General features: G+C 51.2%; 2 protein-coding genes and 1 long non-coding RNA gene across 4 annotated transcripts in view; 2 read left to right on the top strand and 1 right to left on the bottom strand.

The window, feature by feature from the left end:
- Tbc1d22b (TBC1 domain family, member 22B) overlaps positions 1 to 11,082 on the top strand; it is a 59,393-nt gene extending 48,311 nt beyond the window's left edge. Inside the window, exon 13 of the mRNA XM_005389622.2 lies at positions 9,523 to 11,082. Within this exon, the coding sequence (XP_005389679.1) occupies positions 9,523 to 9,651 (129 nt within the window). The 3' untranslated portion in view covers positions 9,652 to 11,082. The remainder of the gene's footprint in view (positions 1 to 9,522) is intronic.
- Positions 11,083 to 20,351: 9,269 nt separating this feature from the next.
- LOC102018766 lies at positions 20,352 to 22,874 on the bottom strand. The gene is made up of 2 exons (XR_261858.1): positions 22,786 to 22,874; positions 20,352 to 20,460 (listed from the first exon to the last, which is right to left on the bottom strand). It is a non-coding gene; the product is annotated as an uncharacterized LOC102018766 (long non-coding RNA).
- Positions 22,790 to 23,071, top strand: part of Rnf8 (ring finger protein 8, E3 ubiquitin protein ligase) — a 24,622-nt gene continuing 24,340 nt past the window's right edge. Inside the window, exon 1 of one of the 2 annotated variants that reach the window (XM_005389618.2) lies at positions 22,790 to 23,056. In XM_005389618.2, the coding sequence (XP_005389675.1) occupies positions 22,946 to 23,056 (111 nt within the window). In that variant the 5' untranslated portion in view covers positions 22,790 to 22,945. The remainder of the gene's footprint in view (positions 23,057 to 23,071) is intronic. The other variant, XM_005389619.2, reaches the window with a different exon arrangement.

The following is a 23,071-nucleotide window of genomic DNA, read 5'->3' as shown; positions in this document are numbered from 1 at the left end:
CTGCTCTCAGAGAATCAGATGGTGACACCGTGGCCTGGAGCAGAGTGACCCAGGGGAAGGACAGGAAGAGGCAAGGTCTGAGAGGCCTCGAGGGTGCCAGGGATTGAACCCAGAGCCTTCACTCTGCCCTGCAGTCCCAGCCTTTTTTCTGTTTTTTAAATTTTGAGACAGCATCTTGTTAAGTTGCCCAAACTGGGCTCAAACATGGAATCCTTCTGCCTCAGCCTCCCAACAGCTGGGATTACAGGCTTGTGCCACCATCCCTGATTTATGGGTGTATATTCCTTTTAAAAGCAGGGGAAAGGCAATGAAGGCTGAATGTTCTTCTGAATTATACCTAACACCATAGATGTTGGCCAAAGCAGCTGCAACTCCTGTGACCCGAGTCATGCCGCTCTGTGCCTGGCGGGAGGTGGTGAAAGAGCGGATGCCTGCCCAGTAGGTGACAGCAGACCGGCCCCAGCCCGCTGCGGAGGGTTCTGGGGACGGGAGCAGGCTGCAGGCTGATGATTAGGGCCCGAGGCTTCTGCAGCGCGCAGCATATACACCGCGCAGAGTAAACGCGGACACCCATAAATCAGGCGCGGAGGAGGACGGCGTGCAATTCAGTTTTCAGGAGCTGGGCTCAGAGAATCTGCTCGGGGCTCTGGGCGCCCTGTCAGCTCGAGGGGGAGGGAGCGCGTCGAGGAAGGGCTTAGCAGTCCGCCACCTTCAGCAGTCACAGTGTCCAGAGCAGAGGATGCTCCTGAAGGACGTCAGCCCCATGCTCGGAAGGCCGCTCTGCACCGTGCTGCGCGCCCGATGATCTGATGGGCCTGCGGCCTTTGGCCGGGAACCCACGGAGGGACACGAGCTTCCATTCTGCTGCAAGCTGCGGCTACTGCAAGCTGCGGCTCTTCAGAGCAAGCAAACCAGCGATGGGCTGGGTGAGCTACAGAGCCCCCACCCGCGTTCCAGAGCTCTGCGAACACAGAGGGCCGTACACGCCTGGTGCGTGAGGCTGCACGGGCAGTAGGTGGTGTAAGGGACGGGGACAAGAGTGTCTCGCAGGACTGCACCGAGGTGGGTGTGGTGGTCCCAGCGCCAGGGAGCCTGGGTATGCGCCCCGTTGTTCAGAAACAAAACAGGCCACCTGGAGGGTGCATTCCAGCCCCCACATCAGCCGCAGGCTAAACCTGGCTGGGAAGTGAGCCTGGGAGGGCCCGGAACGAGCTCACTGGAAAACTTGCTTTTATTCGGGACACGCAAGGGCAGCACACACCAGTGAGACGGGTTGCAGACACGGGACTCTGGGGAAGACGTCCCAGCGCAGGGCGAGGTCAGGCCCCGAAGGTCACGAGTGGGCTCTGGTGGGGGTGGGGGTGGCCCTGGGGTCAGTGCAGCCAGGCGCAGAGGAGCTGCTGGGCAGGGGGGCAGCTGCAGCGCAGGCACCGGGTACGCGGCAGCTGGGGCCTGCTTGAGGCCAGCCGGCCATCTTCGGGGTGAGCGCAGATCAGAGCACAGGGACCCCGGCAAACGCCCGGTCGCTCTGCAGTCACCTTGGGAAAGCGGCATCTGTGACCGTGGGATCCACAGACACGGGGGGGGGGGGGATACCCGCTGTGGGGGCCCTGCGGCCCCGCCCCCGAGGTGGCTCCTGGCGCGCACAGAGGGGAGAGACGAGCGGTGCAGTGCTGACCGAGCCAGTGCCTGCTGGTCCCGCAGAAGGGGCTTGGAGAGCTGGCCACGCGGCCGGTGTCCTTTGTAGCGAACAGGCCAGAGTTGCGGAGCGAAGTCGCGGAGCCGCTCGGCCGCTCTAGGCCCACTAACCGATGAAACATAAATAAATAAAGCTGATGCCTTGAGCCAGGCGTCTCCACACGCGCCTTCTGCAGGAACTTGAGGCTGTGCTTGTGCGACGCGGCCCAAGCGCAGGCCGTCCTCACAGGTCTGCTCGGGTGAACCGCCAGCTTGAAGCCTGCCGGCACAAGCTCACAGGAAGCCCTGGGAAGTGAGTCTTCCCCCCAGAGCAGGCAGGCGCGAGGCAGGGCGCCATTCCTGGACACATAACGAGAGCACGCGGCTGGGGAGGTCCGAGGCTTCCTCGGAGGGACCTTGCGCGGGGGACCAGGTGCCTCCGCTCAGGAGGAACCAGGGAATTCCAGTCGGGCTCTCAGGAAGGTTGTAGGCTAAGACACGGCGTGGAAGAGTTGGTGGGGCCAGGAGAAGTGTGTGGCTGCCCCCCTGACTCTCAGAATAGCAGCGGTGTCTCATCTGACGGGGGGAGCAGGCTCACGGCCTGCACACACTTCACGTCTGCAGAGGACGTGCCGGTTGCAGCGATTCAGCACCCGGAATCTTACAGAGCAAGACCACGTTCCACCTTGAGGTTCTGCTCTTCACTCTTGCCCATCCCGTCTTTGGCTGCGCCTCTGACTGCTGAGTGAAATTTTTTTTTTTTTTTGTCTTCTTGAGACAGGGTCTCGCTATGCAGCTCAGGTTGGCCTTGAGCTCACTGTAGCCCAAGCTGGTCTCGAACTTACAGCGACCTTCCTGCCTCAGCTTCCCGAGTGTGGGGATTACAGGTGTGCGCCACCACGCCTGGCTTGCTGAGTAAAATTAACCAGCACAAAGATTCCCTTCCAGCAGCCTCCTCTGTGACGTCTCTTATTTCTCTGACCTCCAGTCCCGCCTTTTTCCCCGGAGCAGGCAGCAGAGTGCAGCCTTTCCGGACGCAAGCTCTCCAGCCAGATTGGCTGCGGTCAGACCCAGCCTTACACTTCTCCAGGGCCTTGGGCGAGTTCCTTCCCCTCCATGCCTCGGTTTCCTCATCTGTGAAATGGAGGTAGTCACGGAGAGTTGATGCGAGGGTTCTGTGCATGAATGCGGAGTGCAGGGAAGCAGCTGGAGCCCCGTGTGGCGTGTAGTGACCCCTGCCCCCGCGGTTGACAGTGTCCTGGACGTTTCCCTCCTCAGTCCCTGCTCAGCACCTGCTGACCTCCTCCTTTGGCGTCCTACCTCCTTGTGAGTTTCCAGCCCTCGCCCAGGACTTGGGTCCCACCTGCCGGCTGTCCTTCGGGTCTGTGGACTCTCAGCAGGCCGTCTTCTGCCGTTGCGGCCATTCCAGCTTCCTTCGAGGAAAGGCGATCGCTCCTGTCCGCGATTGAAATCTGCTCTATACCGCTTGCCCCGCAAGCTCTCTTCTCCTCCCCGGGACCTACTATCTGATTTCCTCTGACTGCTTGTCAAGCTCAGTGCTCCCAAGGAACCGGCTTTGTGAGAAATCTTCAGCCGTCCCTTGTCTTGACAGTCTTTTCACCACCCCTAGATAAGAGCTCCTGATTTGTGATTAACACCTTTGTTCCCAGCTGTGGTTATTCAATTTCTGCATCTTTACAGGCTTTTCCGTATTTGCAGCAGCGCGCTCAGCGGCAGCGGGGGTGGGGCGTTGCAGTTCCCCAGCGTCGCCACCAGGTGGCAGAGCGGCTCCTTACAGCTCTTTGGGAACTTCTTGCAGGCTTCCTCAGGGGTAGGAGAATTAGACGTTTCAGGTGGTTCCCACCCCAGCAGTCTCTCCTGTCCCACAAAGCACACCCCGCGGTGGGCTGTTTTTGACAGTTAGACAAATGCATGTAACTACGGTAGAAAAATGAGAAAATTCCAATAGGAAAAAAAGCCTGGGTACCTGAAATATTGTGATGAAGAGGTAAATATTGCCCACTAAATACTTAAAATATTTTGATACCTATATTATGTATATTTTTCAAACCACTATTTTTTTTATTAATTTATTGGTACATTTTAGGTATACATAACGATCTCTTTCGCTGTAAGGAATTTGTACGGATACCTGATGTAACTTGATTCTTTCTCCATCCCCCGACTCCCTTCAACCCCTCCGCCCGTCCTATTTACAAAGCTTTGTTTCCATGTTTTCCTTCTTTTGTCATCATATTTTTCTTTTCCCCTCCTTCCTTTCCCCTCGCCCCTCCCTTGTTCCCCTTCTCATTTGAACATTTTCTTCCCGTTTCACAATACCTAGTATACATTTTGGTCCTTATTTACACTCTCGGTTTCTCACACCAGAGATTTATTTCACTTAAGAGCATGGGCTCAAGGTGCACCCATTTTCCTAGAAGTGTCTCAAGCTTATCCTTCCTTGTGGCAGAGTAGTACTCCATTCTATAAAAAAAAAAAACCTGACATATCTTTCTCTATGCATCAGCTGATGGGCATCTGGGTGGCTTCCAAGATTTAGCTGTTACAGGCTGTGCTGTTATAAACATGGATGCACACATACAGCTATGGTATGATGCTTTTAATTCTTTTGAGAAGATACCGAGGAGGGAACAGCCGCGTTGAATGGAATCTTAGTGTTAGTGTTTTGAAGAATCTCCACACTGATTTCCACAGTGGTTGCACCAGGCTACACTCCCACCAACAGTGCAGAAGGGTTGAGTAACATTAATCAGCACTAAGATTCCCTTGTAGTAGCCTCCTCTGTGACTTCTCTTGTTTCTCTGACCTCCAGTCCTGCTTCTTTCTCCAGAGCAGGCAACAAAGTGCAGTCTACGCTCCTACCAGCAGTGGAGAAGCTTTCCTTTTCCTCCACAGCCCCTGCCTGGCATTTGTTATTTGTTGATTTTTTTTTTTTTTTTTTTTTGAAACGAGAAACTGAGCTCAGGACCTCATGCTTGCCAGGCAGGTGCTGTGCAGCTGAGCTAAATCCCCAGCCCAGTTCTTTATGTGTTCTAGATAGTTGTCCTTTGTCTGAGGAACAGCTGGCAAACATTTTTTCCCATACTGTGGGTTGTCTCTTCACTTTGTTGGTGGTTTCTCTTGCTTTGCAAGTGCTTTTAAATAACATGACATCCCAGTTGTTGGTTCTTTATGATATTTCCTGTGTGATCAGGGTTTTGTTCATAAAGTCTTTGCCTACACCAACGTCTTGAAGCGTTCTGCCTATTCATCTTCCAGCAGAGTTAGTGCTTTTGTTTTAATATTTGGAACTTTGACCCATTTTGAAGTTAGTTTAGTGCCTGAGAGATATGGGTCTAGGTTTAATCTTTAGCATGTGCATAGCCAGTTTTTACAGCACCATTTATTTAGGAGGCTAACTTTGTTCCAGTGAAGGTGTTAGGCGCCTTTGTCAAAGAGATGGTAGCTAAGAATACCTGGAGCCATTTCTGCATCTTCTAATCTGTTTCATCGATCCTCAGGTCTGGTTTTTTTTTTGCCAGTACCAGCTGTTTTTATCACAGTAGTTTTGTAGTATAATTTCAAGTCAGGGATTGTGATGCCCCTGCCTTGCCTTTGTCCCCCAGAATTGCCTTTGGTATTCTAGGTCTCTTCTGCTTCCAAATGAACTTTAGGATTGTTTTGTCTAGTTCTGTGAGGTATGGCTATTGGTATTTTGATTGGAATTGCATTAAACCTGTATAACGATTTTAGAAATATGATCATTTTCACTATATTTGTTGTTCCTAACCAAGAGCAAGGGATAGCATTCCACTTTTTGATATCCTCTTCAATCTCCTTTTTCAGAGTACTATAGTTTTCAATGTAGAGGTCTTTTACTCCTTCATTGGATTGATTACTAGGCATTGCATTTTATGGGATGCCATTGTGAAAGGTGTTGTTTCCCTAACTTCTCTCTCAGTGAATTTTTTTATTAGTGTACAGGAATGCTATTAATTTTTGAGTGTTGACTTCATATCCAGCTATGCTACTGAATTTGGTTATTAAATCTAGAAGTATTTTGGTGGAGTTTTGGGGGCCTTCTATGTAGAGTACCATGTCATCTGCAAATAATGATAATTTCACATCTTCCTTTCCTATCCTTATTCCTTTTCTCTCTCTCTTGTCTAATTGCTCTGGCTAATGTTCCCAGAACTATATTGAATGAAAGTGGTGAGTGGTCAGTGATGGATCAGGAAGGAAAGTGGTTGTAGCACCGTGGAGGGGAGTGTGTGAGTACCTGGTGAGGTGCTGGGCCTATTGTTTTTGGTTTTGCTTTTGTTTTGAGACAGGGGCTTGCTATGTTGTTCAGGCTGGCCTTGAACTCACAGTGATCCTCCTGCCTCAGCCTCCCAAGTATGGGATTACAGGTGCATGCACCACCACGCCAGTGTCCTCACTGCCATTGTGATTCTGGGTTTCCATGGTTGCTCTTGGGCTGAGTGTTTAGGGAGTGGATCACTGCTCACGGAGTCTGTATGATTTAATGAGAGTCCTCGTGGAAATCCAGCAGATGCGTGTTCTTCTGGAATATGTTTTCTGGATGAGTGTTAAGTACTTTTAGAGTAATGTGTCCTTTGACACTGTCACTTCATTTTTAGGAATTTTTAAATTTTTATTAGTACATGTCGTAGTACGTAACGATGACGTTCCATTTCTTGGAACTTAGCCCAAAGAAATAATCTAAAGTATGACTGTCATACTACAAAATCCGAGTAATTAAATGCTCAAAACAAGAGGATGTAAATTGTACGCCTTACCTCATTGAAAATTCTTTGGCCATTGGAAATGTCTGTAGGAGTTTGTAATATTGAAGGAAATGCGTATGATAAATGCTAACTAAATTTTACATTAACTATGTAAAAGACTCAGAAAAGAGCTGGAAGGAAATACACCAAAATGTTTGAACGTGGCTTCCTGTTGGTCATACTATGTGTAATTTTCTGCCTTTTTTTTTTTAACTACAGAAAACCTCTAGAATGTGTTACTCAAAAAACTATCACACAAGTAGTATACAAAGACTTTACTTCAAAAGATAAAGAAATACCAAAAAAACCCAAAAAAACAAAAACAAGAAAGGGGCTGGGGATTTAGCTCAGCGGCACAGTGCCTGCTTGGCAAGCACAAGGTTGTGAGTTCAATTCCCAGTACTGGAGAAAAACAAAAAAAAAAAAAGATAAAGAAGTAAGTTACTTCACCACTGTTAACAGCGCATCACCTTGCCATCCTGAATTACATACATATGCATGTGCATATGTGCATTTTCTTTTAGCTAGGATCACGCTATAAATATTTTTCCTGCAGCTTCCTCTCTTACCCACTGTAATGTGTCTTTGAGGTCTTGTCACACTATCCACGCTGACTCACTCGTAGGCGCTACCCTGCCTGTCATATGGCAGGACTGTGCCCCCCCACCCCCCTGCCGCTGGGTCATCCCTCTGTCGCTTTGCCCTGTGAAGCACAGGCCAGGCCAGGTCCGGGACGCAGGAGCAGAGGGGCTGGCTCCAGGACCTCGTGTGTTTCTTCCCCTTTTCTTTTCCTTTTGCCGAGCTGGGGGTCAGGTCCACAGCCTTATGCGTGCGAGGGCAGCACCCTGCTGCCGAGCTGTGTCCCCAGCCCAGCATGTCTGATTCCATAGATACCGCCTGTGTGTGAAGAGGAGATGAAATTATCCATGGTGACCAAGGCCCAACAGGATAATGGCTTAAGACAAGATCAGTGTCTGCCTCCTGGCACTAAGGGCTACAGTGTGAGTGGGCCAGGACCAAGGTGATACTTCCAGAGCGGCCGGGACTCGGGTGCCTTCTCTGCTATTTAGTCTCGTGGGAAGAGACACCTCCAGTCAGGCCTGTTTTCTAGGGAGGACGGGGGTGCGTCTTAGTAGGTGCGTGCCTGTCCTTTCTGCCACGGCCCAGAACCGAACAGGATGTGATCGATTTGGCCGCAGACAGCAGTGACAGGCCAGGCAGCTTTGTGCCATGCTGGACCTCTGTCTCTCAGCAGAGAAACTTCACAAAAGACATACAGGACCTCTGTGCTGAAAGCTGCAGAGCACTGCCAGAGTATTTGGATCAGCTGGAAGCAGAGGTTTTTGTGTTTTGGGTTTTTAAAATTAATTAATTAATTAACTTATTTAATTTGAGTTTTTGAAACAGGGTCTTGCTATATAGTACAGGCTGGCTGGCCTTGAACTCAGGCTGGTGCCAAACTCTTGGCGATCCTCCTGCCTCAGCCTACTGAGTGCTAGGATTACAGATGTGTGTCATCACGCCTGGCAGGAAGCAGGTTTAAGGTGATGCTAGTGTGTCCACCTGTCTCTGCTCATCTGTCTGACTACTTTTCACTTGGTTGTTTTTCGCAATGACTTGTAGACACTCCTTACTGGTTATGGATATTAATCTTTCATCTTTTAGAGGTGGCAGAACTATTTCCTTATAGTAAGTTTCTTATACTTTAATGTTGTCGGTGGTGACTCCTGGCACATCAAGGTTACAAAGTTGTGCATAATCAAACCTGTAAGTTTCTTCCTGGCTCCTGGGAAGAAGCCTTACAACTATTGTTTTTATAAATGGAGAAGTAAGAATATCCAATTCAGAAAGAGAAAGGAAGGAACATGAGGCACCGGCAGCAGCTGGGAAACTGAATTCCAGGGAAAACCTGAATGTTCACCTTCGCTTTTATTGTAATATCCTCCTTCATAGGCTGTTTCCAGGGAGCCTTTTTTGTTTTTGTTGTTTGAGACAGGGTCTCACTCAGTAGTTCAGGCTGACCTTGAACTCACTTAATAGCGCAGGCTGGCCTTGAACTCATGGTGATCCTCCTGCCTCAGCCTCCCAAGTGCTGGGATGACGGGTGTGTGCCACTACGCCCAACTTCAGGGAGCTTTTTGAGGGACCTGGACTCTGAAAGCTGAATAGGATTTAGCTAAATGGAGAAGAAAGGAGAAAGTGTTCAGCATAAATTAAACCACAAGGAGCTGGGGATTTAGCTCAGCGGCAAAGCGCCTGCCTGGCAAGTGCAAAGTCGTGAGTTCAGTTCCTGGTACCGGAGAGAAACAAACAAACAAAAAAAAATTAAACCACAGAGATGTGGTTTAGTGTGGTCCAGGGGGCGCTGGCAGGGTGAGGCGTCTTCGCTGGGGACGGGGGCCGAGAGCAGCCTTGGCGATGGCAGACACAGCAGGACCAGGAGAAGGGTGTCCACGTGCAGAAAGCTGCATGCCGCCACCTTCCAGGACAGACTTAGAAAGAAGCAGGGCAGACGGGGTACAGAATGAAAGTTAAATGGCTAAAGCCACCTGACGGACCTGGGGCTTCCCGGGTAAGCGGTGGGAGGCAGAGGGTAAACGTGAAAATGATGGTTTCACGGTGAATAAAGTGCATCTACAATTATAGTTATGGCTCTGACTGTTTAAAGAAACACATGTGTAGAAAAAAGGCCAAAAAGCATACCTCTAGAGTAAGAGGGCTCCGTGCTGCGGTGCACACCTGTAACCCCTGCACTCAGGAGGCTGAGGCAGGAGGATGGTGAGTTCAAGGCCGGCCTGGGCTGTGTGGTGTAACCCTGTCTGGGGGAGTATAGTTGGGGGATGACTGTCTCCCTCTCTTGCAAATACATTGTCACCCTCTGTAGTATTTTTAGAGGCAGCTGTTAGTGGATCAGAGAATCAGCAGAGGCTTTTCAAGCTGCCGCGGTGAGCGGGGCCAGGAGCTGTGAGCTGTCTGGGAGGAGGACTGGCCGTCCCGCTGGGTCTCTGGCCCTGTGCAGCCTGCGGTCCGGATGCAAGGCAGCCCTCTCTCGTTCCAGGGCCTCCTGATGCTGCTGCAGAACCTCCCTACGATCCACTGGGGCAACGAGGAGATCGGGCTGCTGCTGGCCGAGGCCTACAGACTCAAGTACATGTTTGCCGACGCCCCCAATCACTACCGCCGATAGGTGCTGTCTCCCCGGGGCCCGGCCGCCCCGTCTCGGAGGAGGGTGACCTGAGCGCTGCGGCCGCCACGAGCCTCAGGCCCGCCAGGATTCCCTCCCGCTGTACAAAGCTCCCCGCCGCCCGCGCTGAAGCTGGCGGCCACCACTCATGTCCGTGGCCGCGTCTCGGGCCCCTGTCAGTATTCCGCGCCGTGTGCCTGGGCCCAGCTCCGGGAGAGGACGGATAAGGAGGTACAGGGTCGTCCCCACTTCCATCGTCCCCCATGAACTGCTGTCTCTTACCGCCAGGCCCCTTTTTCTTTTTCTCTTTTTCCTTTTAAACCGGAAAAACCGACAGAAGGTTCCCATGCCGAAGGCATCGGGGTATTAGGCTCTGCTCCAGTTGGCTTTTGTGACTCAGTTCTGCTGAGCCCAGGTCAGCTATGCCTTACGTTTTCGGAAGCCCGGCCGGCTGTCGGGGACAGCCGTGGCCACCCTGCTCTTCCGGGTGCGGGAGGCCCACGCTCCCGGCCCGGGGAAGACGCCGGCACAAGGGCTAGAGACCTCCCCGTTCTCTCCCGGTACCTGTGTGCGCATGCGTGGTCGGCCCTCGCGGGTCCCAGCGTGCGCGTCCACACTGGCCTGGCCTGGCGTGACCACGCGGACGAGTGTCCCTTGAGAAGGATTAGGGCGGGGAGGGAGAAGGGGCTTTGCAGCTCTCCAAACCCTTTTTCCACGATGACCCACTCCAAGACATTATGTGTAAATTGTGTTATTATGTATATGGGTAAAGCTGTACAAATATACGTCCTCTTTGTAGCAGATATGAGTTTATATTTATAAGGTGCATCCGCGGGTGAATGCAGCCTACGTCCCTGGCGCAGGCGCAGCTGCCGGGTTGGTTTCTGGGCGCCCCTCTGGCCTGAGTCCCAGCGTCAGGGGCCAGGGTCGCAGACACTGTTGCCCCCCACCTCCTGCCCACCCCGCGGCAGAGCCGCTGCCTTCCCCTGGAGTGGATGTGCGTTTGGCCAGAAGCTGTGGCCAGTTCGTCAGTGCCAAGGGCAGGGTTCCCGTGGTCTGGGGCCTGGGGCTCCTCCCAGGCAGTGGCATTAAGTGTCCTCTGCTGTCACCATCACACCCCGCGCAGCTCACGCGATGTGACCCATGTCCCATTGTTGGTGTCTGGGGGGATGTGGGGGATGGGGGCTCGCAGCTGTCGCCCTCCTGGGGAGCCCACAGTGTCCCCGTGGGCACCCCCTGCACCCCGCCCACGTGCGTTACCCTCCCTCCCGCCTGCACCTTCCCCTCCACAGCTCGTGGCCCTGGCCTCGGCCGGGCTACAAAGATGGACACTTGTGTTCCCAAGTGGTGGTTTTATTTTTTTAGTTTTTATGTTTGTATGGGAAATTGTGGATAAAGTGAACATCTGTAAATAAATAGTGTATTTCCTCCTCCGCCTGCTGATTTTTCTCCCATGGCTGTGGGCTTGCGGAACCTGGACCCACGGTGTCTCCTCTTCTTGGGTTGGGTTGAGTGCAGTTTCTGACGCTCCCGAGGGTGGGGACGGGCTTTCTGCAGGACCAGCACGGCGTTGGCTGCAGGCCAAACCTTCTTGGAGGACATCTCAGCAGGCGCTGAGCTCCTGCTCCATGGAAGGAAGTGTGGAGACCACAGACCGGGTCCACATGTGGTTCCTAGTGGCCAACAGCCTTGGCGCACCTCCACGTGCCCAGGGTGAGGCGACGGGGTCCTTGCCTGGCTCATTCTGAGTGTGCAGAGGAGGATGAAGAAGATGGGCTTGTGTTCCAGTGCTGACAAAAGCCCAGAGACAGCTGGTCTCACACCCGCCCTGGTCACAGAGGAAACGCACCCTAAGGCCGAGGAAGGCTGCAGCAGGGCTAGTAGCACACAAGCCTCCCTGGGGCGTACCTGTTCGTGTCTGCCTCCAACCTTGCAGAACTAAGGAGGCTGAGGCAGGAGGATCACAAGTTTGAGCCCATCCTTGACAACTTAGTGACTTAGAACTTAGACACTGGTCCACCTTCGGGCGTCCTCATTAAGGTCTTTGGGTCTGTCCGCTCTTGGTTTTTCTCTTCACTGTGCTGTGAAGTGGCACAGGAAGAGTAGTTTGACTGCATTTTCATCCACCAAGGATAGATTGGAATTATTTCTCCCCCCAGAACTCTGTCCTAGGATTCATTTGAGAGTGTTTCTTGGGTTCGGTCTCCATTGAATTCAGCTACATGTGACAGAAACAAAAGCCAGTGTGACACAGGGCGAGGTGTGCTTCTCCCTCGCAGGAGACCGGCAGTGGGCGGCCGAGGCAGGTGTGACGACTTGGTGTCAGCGTCCTTAGGAAGCAAAGCCCTCTCCCAGGCCTTCATGTCAAGGTGGCCCGCACGCCGCTGCCTCATATGTTTGTGTGTGCTTGGGATCACACCCATGGCTTCCTGCATGCTAGGCAAGTGCTTTACCACTGAACTAAGTGCAGGCTCGACTCCAGGGGCCATTATGTCTGCTTTCAAGCAACAGGATAAATAAAAGAGCGGACAAAGCAAAATGAAAGGGGAGCATGCCGGCCGCGTCTTCAAGTGGGTTCCTGCAGCCTTCCCATGATATTTCCTCCCACCACTCAGAGGACAGAACTCCGGCCTCATCAAGTCACACCTGGCTGCAAGGGTGGCTGGGGGCTTTGTGTAGCCCAGGCAACTGTATGCCTTGCTAAAAACCCAGATCCTGCCAGCACAGAGGAAGGGGAAGACACGTTCAGGACTCGGGTAGTAATCGATACCATGAGAATTCGCCGGGGCTGGGAGCGCTTGCTTAGTGTGCAAGAGGCCCTAGGTCCCACCCTTGCGGCACGCACACGCTTGACCATGGGGATGGGACAGACCGCCCCACGGCACAGGGAGGGGATCTGGCTCTGAAATTCAAACTGTTCGCAGTTAACGTGAGAATGTGACTCCGGTCTTAAAACCTGGGCGCTGCTTTCTACTGGATTCTATTTGGACCAAGGTCATTAATTCTTCCGCTGGCTGAGAAGGACCGAGCTAGTCTTTATTTTAAAATGCTGCTTTTCATTTACACAGAAGATCGAGCATCTTCTCCAATCCATTGGAGCATGACTTGAAAATGATGAAACCTTCTGAGCCGATCGTGATATGCTCTGACTTGCAGTTTATTGGGCATTTCTGCCATCCGGCCATCCGAATCCCTAGCGTGCTATTGAGATAGGTCCTAGCTCTGTTTTCAACCAGCCCCCGGAGGGAGGGGGCACAGAGGGACAGCGACCTCATTTGTGTCTAGAAGAAGGAGCCTCCATTGACAGCGCATAGCTTGGCTTGGACTCCGCGCATCACGATGGCTGTGGAGGCCGGAACTGAGGTTTTCCTGCTTGAAGAATGCTCTGGAAGCTGCGGTGGATACCGAGGAAGTGACTGTCTGGTCATGGTAAAAAAAAAACAAAAAAAAAAAAACAAAAAAAAACAAGAAACACAGAAGCAGGGCATTGTGTCTGGCATCACCAGGACAGGATCTTGTGAACTGAACCAACCTGTCTGGGGAGCCGCAGCTTGCCCACCAAGGTGACAGAACGACGCCTGCCCCTGTCAGCAAAGGCGGAAATGGGATCCTTGCAGGAAGGAGAAGGCTTCATAACGGACCTGCAAGCGTAAGTGACTCTCGTCCTGGCTTCTGTGAGCTGCTCAAACACGTTAGTTGGGGCCAGGATATAGCTCAGTGGCATAAGCACCTGCCTGGCAAGCGCAAGGTACAGACTTCAATTCCCGGTACCAAAAACAAACAAAAACACATTAGTTGTCCCCAAGGAGAAGGCATGGGAGCCTGAGTTTACAGTCATTCTGTCTGCCGCACAGTCTGAGGCACCAGGGGCTCCTGGTGGGTGGCCCCTGGGAGGTAGGGGTGACAGTTTTGGGGACTGAGCTCACTACCTAGGGGATCTGATGTTACCTCCATATTCTGATGGCTTCAGAACTGAGTGGCATTAGAGGACACCAGCCAGTGCCCCTGTCAAATTGCTTGCTGGCTCGGAGTGGGGAAAAACCCACACATGTCTGGTGTCCAAAGTGATCTATGTTGAGGCTGGGAGTGGTGGCACACGTCTGTCATCCCAGCACTCAGAGGCCGAGGCAGGAGGATTGCTAGGAGTTCGAGGCTAGTTTGGGTTGTATAGTGACTCAAGGCCAGCCTGAACTACATAGGGAGACTTTGGCTAAAAAGAAAGAGAAAAATTATCTGTGTTGATTGAGAGTATCAGAGAAATTGAGTTGGTGGTTTTTTCTTTGCTCAATTTTTTCTATATAGATAGATGCACTGATTAGTTTGGGGTTCCGTCTGCCTGTCTGTCGCTGTGTCTGTCTCTTTCTGTCTCTGTCTCCCTGTCTCTCTCTCTCTCTGTCTCGCTCTCTGAGGATTGAATTCAGGGCCTCTTATATGTTTGTGATTACAGTACCACTGAGCTGCATCCCCAGTCCTCACCTGAGCTACTCTTGTTGTTTTTGGTTTGTTGAAACTGGATTTTGCTGGGCAGTCCAGGCTGGCATTGAACTCACCATGTAGCCCAGCTGGCCTTGAACTCAAGACGATCCTCCTGCCTCAGCCTCACTGAACTCCACACCCGGCCTCACTGAACTTCTTAAATCTGGAATTCTTTTGTCTTTCACCAATCTTGAAAATATCTCTAAAGTGCACCAACTCCTGACCCCTTCCCCGGAATGCCAGTACACACGCGTACACATGTGCACACATGATTCATTGCTCTTACTGTGTGTAACCTATTCTATTGCATCCCTTTGTTTTTTAAATGTTAGCTAAAACTCATCATTCAGAGTTATTCTCAATTTGAAAATTGCAATTGCTGAAGACTGAGGTCAGCAGGCCATTCATTCCTAGCTGTGATAAACTTAATCACATTCCAACAAGTCCTGGGTGACAGGTACTGTACCAGCGCTGATGGCACAGTACCTCTGTGAGCGCTGAGAGCGTGGCACGGGCTGGGGATGCAGCTCTGTGGTAGGACACCGCCTGCTGTGTGGAGGTCCCAGGTTCTAGTCCAGCCGGGGAAGTAAGAGAGAATTGCATCATAACCTTAGGTTTCAGAACTCAAGATCGGGGGCTGGGGATTTAGTTCAGCGGCAAAAGCGCCTGCCTGGCAAGCGCAAGGTCGTGAGTTCAGTTCCCGGTACTGGAGAAAAACCAAGAAAAAAAAAAAGAACTCAAGATCGCCCCCTGAGAATCACCCCACCCTGGCTCCTGTGCTTCCCCTACTGTGGACAAAAGCAGATGGAATTAAGAAGATTTGTGGGGGTTTTTTATAGTCCAATAATCTCCAGCTCAGAGTGATATGATTTGGTTATAAATCATGCCATGCCTAAGTTTTACACTGGGCACTTTATACTGTGTGTTACTTGAGACATAAATAACCTGGAGCCAGTTCTGCCGGGAGAGGAAAGCAAGGCTTGTTCCTGACGCCAAGCCTCACCGATGCCCCCTACCCCCCTGCCAGCTTCCGCCTTTCTTTCCACCCCCACCCCACCCCCACCCCCGCTTAATAAATCAGGCGGGTGATAAATACCTTCAGCTTGCCAAAGGTGCGCTGGACACTCATCCCTGGCAAAGCTGAAGGGTGTGGATGCTTAAACAGCCACAGCCCAGGCTGAAAAGGGCCGAGGTGGCCACCTGCAATTCTGCTTTTAAGCACTTGCAAAATGTCCTCCTTAATTACCAATCACAGACACCTCCAGAGCATAATAAACCTGGCGACTCAAGAAGGTGCTTCCGTAATGCAATAAACTTGATTCAGTGCGTCAGAAATACCTTACAGCTCTGTGCTCAAAGCCCCGTGTTTACATAAAACAGCGTTTAATACACAAGTTGTCCAAAACAGATGGCCCCTTTTTCCTTGCTTGTCTACTTCTGTTTTGTGTTTTTCTGGTACTGGGAATCGAATTCACGACCTCACGCTTGTCAGGCAGGCGCTGTGCAGCTGAGCTAAATCCCCAGCCCCAACTTCTGGTTTTCTTAAAACATTTTCATCTTAAAAATAAAGACATCGTTCCCTGATCCCTTTAACATAGGGTCTTGGGGGCTGGGGATTTAGCTCAGCGGCAAAAGCGCCTGCCTGGCAAGCGCAAGGTCGTGAGTTCCGTTCCCGGTACCGGAGAAAAAAAAAAAAAAAAAAAAAAAAAAAAAAAAAAAGAAATAGCTAACATAGGGTCTTACACTTTGAGGGTGAGGAGGAAGAGTCATTAGGAGAATCAAGTTTGTTTTTTTTTTAAAAGTAGCTGTAATCTCAGCTGCTTTGGAGGCTGAGGCAGGAGGATGGCAAGTTTGAGACTGGCTTGGGCAACTCAGTGAGACTATCTGAAAAAACTAAAAGAGACTGGGGATGTAGCTGTGTGGTGGAGCTCCCAGGTTCAATCCCTAGAACAGGGAGCCCTCAGCCCCAGCCCACCAGCACAATCAGCCCCGATCGTCCCATCTGGCCTTTCCACTCCCATAGGCACGACCCCACCCCACCCCTACACAGCAAGGCCTGGTGCCCATCTGCATAATGTCCTCTCTCCCTGGTCCTGGAAGCCAAAATGCAACCCTGCAGAGAGAAGCTGGCTTAGGACCTGAGGTGAGAGAATCCTGAGGAGAAACAGAGGGGTTTGCTCAAGAAGCGGCGTCCAGATCCCTTCCTTTCCGCCCGGCTTCCCAGACGGTGAAGCAGGCTCAGTGCCTCCCTCGCCGGCCCTCACCCGGGAACCACGGCTCACCTCAGTGCCAGAGCTGCGCCCCCAGCGGGCCGACCCTTGCTCACCGGGGTCTGTCGTTCTTTGCAAAGTCCGTGTTGCTGGGACATCGGTTATAAAAAGGCTAAAACTGACAGGAGGGATTTCTATTTTATATTGTTACGAAAAGGGGGGAGGCGTCTTGTGTCCCTCGGATGAGAGAGAGGTCATGGAGTGCACTGGGGTAGCAGAGGGCTCATCTCGGTGGCTTCCTGGGCACCAGCACCGCTGTCGTACGAGAGTTAGCCAGCCGAGGCTTGGAGCAGTCAAGAACCCTGCTCACAGCCTCGTATCGAGTGACCCCAGAGCTCACACCGAGCTCAGGCAGCCCGAGTCCAGAGTCCACGCCACTAACCCGTCCCACGGCAGCCTGTGGTTCACCCTGGAGCTCCGTGCACAAAACGCATGGGTTTACCCCCATCTCCCCTCCACCTCTACTCCGTGGAGACAGAAAAATGGGAGAGAGGGATCCTCTTCTTTTGTTAGATTGAGCTCTGAAGTCCGCCAGGACTCCCGCTCCCCTTCCCAGAGGCCCCGGAGAACAGCAAAGCCACGGGATAAAAGTGGCTGGAGTGGCTTGAGTGGCTTCACGGGAGGCTGCCCACCACCCGGCAACTCCGCAGCGGGCCAATCCGGCCAGCCCTCCACACCCATGGCTCCCGCTGTGGCGTCCTCCGGCCACCGATGGAAAGTGCTCGGAACCAATTGCATCTGTACCGCGCACTGCAGAGGGCTTTTCCCGGTCATTGTCCTGAGCAATAGAGTGCAACAGCTGTCTGCATAGAACTTGCACTGCGCTAGGCGTTACACACAGTTTGGGATGAATGGAACACATGAAGAGATTGCGCAGGTTATATGCAAATTCTCTACCACTGCATACGGAGGTCTTGAGCAGGCGTGAACTGTTAGTTGCATCCACGGGGGTCCCGAGCCAGGCCCCCGACAGGCACCAAGGGACAGCTCACTGTAAGAGGTAAACTATTGTCTTACACCACAGAAATTGGGGGTTTATGCGTCACAGCAGCTATTACCACCCCAACTGTACGGCCAGGACACGAGCAGCAACATCCCAGATGCCCCGGTGTGTTCCCAGCGCCTTCCCAGGTCCGCCTTGCTCTGCAGCCGCTGGATTATGCTCAGAAGTCCTGCGCTTCGCTCAGCCCCACGGTGTCGGGGGCCTCAGCGGGGAAGACTCCAGTCTGGGCTGACCTGCTGTCCAGGGCCGGTGTCGCCTGCGTGCCCGTGCCTTGGAGCGGACGCTGGATGTCAGCTGGAACCTTCACTGGGGCTGTGGCAGCCTCTTCCGATGCCCCGGTGTCCACTTCCTCGTCGTGACTGGGTTCCAGGAAGGAGCGTCCCGCCCAGTCCCCGTGGAAGCTGTCCTTTGCAGGTGGAGTCACATGGCCACCCAGATGCCAGGGGGAAGGTGGCTCCACCCTGCAGGGCGACGTGTGGCACGGTCCCATCACGGAGCGAGAGGGATCTTGTAATCTCTCGAGAGTGTAAGCCCCGCGCTTCCTCTCTGGACTCCTCCCCTCTCTTTCCCTTTCTTCTTCCCCTGTGCCTCACCCCTTCTTGGCATCTCCTTCCCCACTCCCCAGATCTTCCCAATCTGCTCTTTCTGCCATCACCCAGTTCTGTCCAAGGCACGTTAATGGCCCGTATAGAGGGTGTGTAATGCGACAGGTGCTGGCTCCGCAGACACAGACAGCACTCTGTTTTTCTGCATTCTGCTCTTTCTCCCCCATTTTCCCTCTTTTTTTGTTTTTGTTTCGAGACAGTCTCACTGTGTAGCTCAAGCTGGCCTTGGACTTGAGATCCTCCTGCCTCAGCCTCCTGTGATTACAGACATGCACCAGTACACCCGGCTTTTTTTTCTCCCTCTTGAGACGGACATGACAGGGTTTCTCAACCTCAGCATTATTGCCATTTTGGACGAGGTTACTCTTGATGGGGGCTGGTTGTGATTTGTAGGCTCTTTAGCAGACCCCTGGCTTCTATTCCTCAGATGCCAGTAGCACTCCTACCCCAGTCATGTCCCAGACATTGCCAATGTCCTTTAGGGTGCAAAATCACCTCTGAGTGGAAACCACTGTCATTAGGGAATACATACAGGAGGAAGGGTTAATAAAATCCTGAAATCTGAGCACCAGTGATCTTCACACTGTTTAGAGCATACAGTCTTGGGCTGGAGATCTAGCTCAGCAGTGCAGCACCTGCCTGGCAAGCACAAGGTCCTGAGTTCAATTCACAGTACCAAAAAAAAAAAAAAAAAAAGGACATACAGTCTTAAAACCATATTTGAACATGCAGTCCAATATATGCATACTTACTTATTCACATAAAATATAAGTACTCTCTGTGGTTCTTTTATATAAATTATAAAATATTCAGAAAAGGGGGGCTGGGGATATAGCTCAATGGCATAAGTGCCTGCCTGGCAAGCACAAGGTCGTGAGTTCAATCCCCAGTACCGCAAAAAACAAAACAAAACAAAACAAACAACAAAAAACAAAAACAAAAGGGGATTTTTTGGTGGTACTGGAGATTGAACCCAGGGGCTTTGCCCCAAGCTACTTGAAAGATGGGATAAAAATCTAATGAAACATCCTGATATGTGCTTTGCATAAAAAAAATTGGGGATTTTGTGCACCCCTGAGAACAGCTGTTCCTCCTGCTAGATGGTAGGGAATGCAGCCTGTGGCCCGCACGACCCAGGATCACCACTTGGCCTTCAGCCTCCCCGCACTGCTGTTTGCTAGTTCCGTTTTGTTCATTCATCAATGAAATGTCATGAATACAGCAGAAAACAAGATGCAACCCTCAGCAGGTCCACAGAGACCTTGGGGACATTGTAGTCTCAGCTGCGTCATAGGTAAAATGAGAGAGTCTTGTGGGATAGCAGTGAGGGTTAAATAAGGTTATTTACAAAAAAAAAAAAAAATCATGTAATCAGTACCCTATGTGACACCTCATTTCAGGGCTATTTGTGATAGCAAAGGTGGCTTTTTTGGTGGTGAGGTTTGAGACAGGGTCTCATGTAGTTCAGGTTGGCCTTGAACTCACCATGTAGCCCCAGCTGGCCTCAAACTCTCAGCGATCCTCCTGCCTCAGCCTCCTGAGTGCTGGGACTACAGGCATGTACCACCATGCCTGGCTTGTGACAGCAAAGATGGAAAAAACCCTACCACGTATCCATAAGCGACTGGCGGAGTAAACAATGCTATGGCTGCACTGTGGAAGAATACATGATCTGTGCATACTGCTGTGGAGTACCCTCAGGATATAGTGTTTCATAAAATAAGGGATGCAGGCAGGCGTGGGGCTGCACTGGATAGATGAAGCCGAGAGATTTTTTCTTTTGAAACAGGGAGCATCTTCTTATGTAGTCCAGGCTGGCCTTGAACTTACTGAGTAGCTCAGGTTGACTGCTAACTTGCAATCCTTTTGCCTCAGCCTCCCGACTTCTAGAATTAAGTGGGTGCGCACCACCACACCCAGATCTGGAGGAATTTTTTAGGGTGGTGTAGACACCATTACAGACCTCCATGATACTATAATGGTATATACATGGCAACCTTATGCATTTATCAAAAACTCATAAGTTTATTTATTTATTTATTTTAAAATGTTAGGATTTGAACCCAGGGCCTCAGCAATAAAAGGAGCCAGGACTCCTTGGAAATAATTCCTGATGCTGGATCCAGGGAAGTTTGTGCCAGACAGTGAGCTAATGCTCGATAAAACAGGATGGGACAGTGTGGAAGGGGTACCATCGCCAACCGAAAGAGCTCTCACTGGCCAGATTAGGAATGGTGTGAGTAACAAAATAAATCAGTGTTGAATTATACCCCAGAGTATAAAACAAATATCTATGGATCTCCACTGATATAAGTGATCCAATAAACAAAGAGCAGAGAGAGACCAACCTCCTGTGCAGAATTCCAAATAGTTTATGTAGCTACCCCGATTCTCTGGAAGTGGACCAAACCCCCGCTCCGTAAGCACAAGTTTCCAATATGACTTCTTCTGAAGAATCCTATGCAAGAGGAGAAAACAGAGCAAGTTTATAGTGGGGGAACCTGACCGGCACCACATCATCCAGTGACCAGTCCTCAAATCCAGAGAAAGGCATCAGACAGCCTGAGGGGCATTCTACAAAATACCTGGGCATTGCCAAGCTCATCAAAAACAAGGACAGTCTGAGGATCTGCCACGGCGAAGAGGAGCCTAAGGAGATTAAATGCATGCGTGGCCTCCGTGCTCACTTCGGCGGCACACGTGGCCTCTGCACACCAGTGGTCCCTGGGGTAGGTGCTGAGCTGGGACCCACGCACAGCTGGGGAAGGCTTTGCCCTGACTGCCACCCTGATGCCCACCAATTTTCCTGACCCTCTGTGGGGTCTCCGGCAACGAGGCCACACAGGTTAGACATCCCAGGCTGGGGTCGCAGCCGTGTGTAGGAAATTAGCTTTGGAAACTGACCCAAATGGACATCCTACTTTTATCATGTGTTACTTTCGGAAGATTCTTCAACTTTCCCACGCCTCTTTTCTCATTGTCTTCCATTTCTCATTGCAGAGACAAAATACCCAACACCCAAAGTTAAAGGAGGAAATGTTTATTTTGGTTCAGTTTGCAGAGGTTTCGGCCCACAGTTGGCAGGCTCCAAGGCAGGGCAGCATGGCAGAGGATGTACCAGAGGGGAAACAGTCCATGGCAGGGTAGGCAGGAGGCAGCCAAGCTGAAGCAGCAACAAGCCTCCCTTTTATCCCATCCAGGGTACAGCATCCTCAGGGCAGGCCTTCCTATTAGCCACACCCAGAACTGTGCTAAACCAGTTAGTGAACTAATCCAATACCACACACCCTAAATCCAGACACCTACGAGGACAGGCTTTGGGGGGACATCTAGATATAAGCCCTACAGTAGGAATTGTAATTTTAATCATCATTATTGTTCATGAAGAACACATAAGCTAGTAAGTTGGCCTAGTGTCTAGCACTTAGCCATTTATTAGTATACATCAGATGATTGATTTAGTACATACTATATTTTCTCTTGACAGAATTCAGTTTCAGAAAATTGTTAACCAGGTATTAGAAAACCAAAAAAGTCAAAAGTCAGCATTGAGCTATCAGAGATAATCATTATGTGAAGAAGCTATCACACATTATACTGGAGACTACAAAAAAGTTGAGCTTTTTTTAAGCATTTTATTTTATTGGATCTTTTTAATTTTTTAAAATAACAGCTTTATTAAGGATAATTTACATGTCACAAATTTCACTTTTTGGAAGCATACATTTCAGTGACTTTTACTAAGTTTACAGGGGTTAATAAAACCCTGTCACCACAATCTACTTTTAGAACATTTCTGTCATCCTCCCCACAAATTCCTTCATGCCGTTTGACATTCGGTCCCCATTCCCACCGCTAGCTCCAGGCAACTGTGCTTTCTATCTCTATAGATTTGGTTACTATAACTTCTTAACATTTAGCAACAAAAGCAGTTTGTGCAAAACAGATGTTACCTAGGAACTAACTAAACAGACTTGAAAATTATCACAAGTTTAGTTTTTCAAAAGTAGGCTGAGGTGGGTGTAGTGGCGCACGCCTGTAATCCCAGCACTGGGGAGGCTGAGGCAGGACTGCTGTCCAGCCTGGACTACATAGTGAGTTCAAGGCCAGCCTGAACTACATAGACCTTGTCTCAAAAAAAAATAAAATAAAAATAAAACGTAAGAGAGAAAGAAGTAGGCTACATCTTATTATGACATGTCCATAACACAAAATTTAAAAGAGGAAGCCAGGTGTGGTAGCCCACGCTGGTGACCCCAGCACTGTGGGAACCTGAGGCAGGATTATATATTTGAGCTCAGCCTGGGCCATTTAATGACTTTGCGAGACCCTGCCTCACAATAAAAAAATAAGTTGTGGATGTAGCTCAGGCTGAAGGCCCTGGCTTCAATCCCCAGAATGAAGAAAGAAAGAAGGGAAGGAGGTAGGGAGCAAAGAAAGAAAGGAGAGTAGAAAAAGAAGAAAAGAGAGGTGGGCATGGTGGGGCACTCCAGCACTCGGGAGGCTGAGGCAGGAGGATCATTGTGAGTTCGAGACCAGCCTGAGCTACAAAGTGAGCTCAAGGCCAGCCTGAACTGCATAGCGAGACCCTGTCTCAAAAAAAAAAAAAAAGAAAATAAAAAGAACCACGGAGCTTCCATTGGTGGTCGCCGAGACTTTTCGGTGAGTGAGAGCGCGGCGGGTAAGGTGTGGCCCGCGAGCAGGAATTTCAGGCCACGCCCACCGTCTTTATTCCGCGCTCCGCCCGCCGCGGTTTTCCTGTCGCGCAGGCGCAGTGCCTCACCCCGGGTCGAGCGGCGCTCCGCTCGCATCGACGCGCGGGTGGCGATTGCTTCTGTCTGTTGTTTAGCTATGGGGCGGTGGGCGAGTGATCTCCAGGACTGCCGGACCTCGGTTCGGCGGCTCGCTCGCTGCTGACTGACCGTCACCCGGGCCGAGGGGCCATGGGGGAGCCCGGTTCTTTGGACTCAGGAGACCCCGCGGGTGTCCGGAGCTGGTGCCTGCGGCGGGTGGGGATGGACGCCGAGTGGCTGCTGCTGGAGGAGGGGCGCGAGGTAGGCGAGGGGGTC

Source organism: Chinchilla lanigera, unplaced genomic scaffold (assembly GCF_000276665.1).
Source record: "Chinchilla lanigera isolate Chin_1 unplaced genomic scaffold, ChiLan1.0 scaffold00036, whole genome shotgun sequence".
Lineage (NCBI taxonomy): Eukaryota > Metazoa > Chordata > Mammalia > Rodentia > Chinchillidae > Chinchilla > Chinchilla lanigera.
Note: the sequence above shows the minus strand (reverse complement) of the source record. Positions and strands in the feature narration are given on the sequence as shown.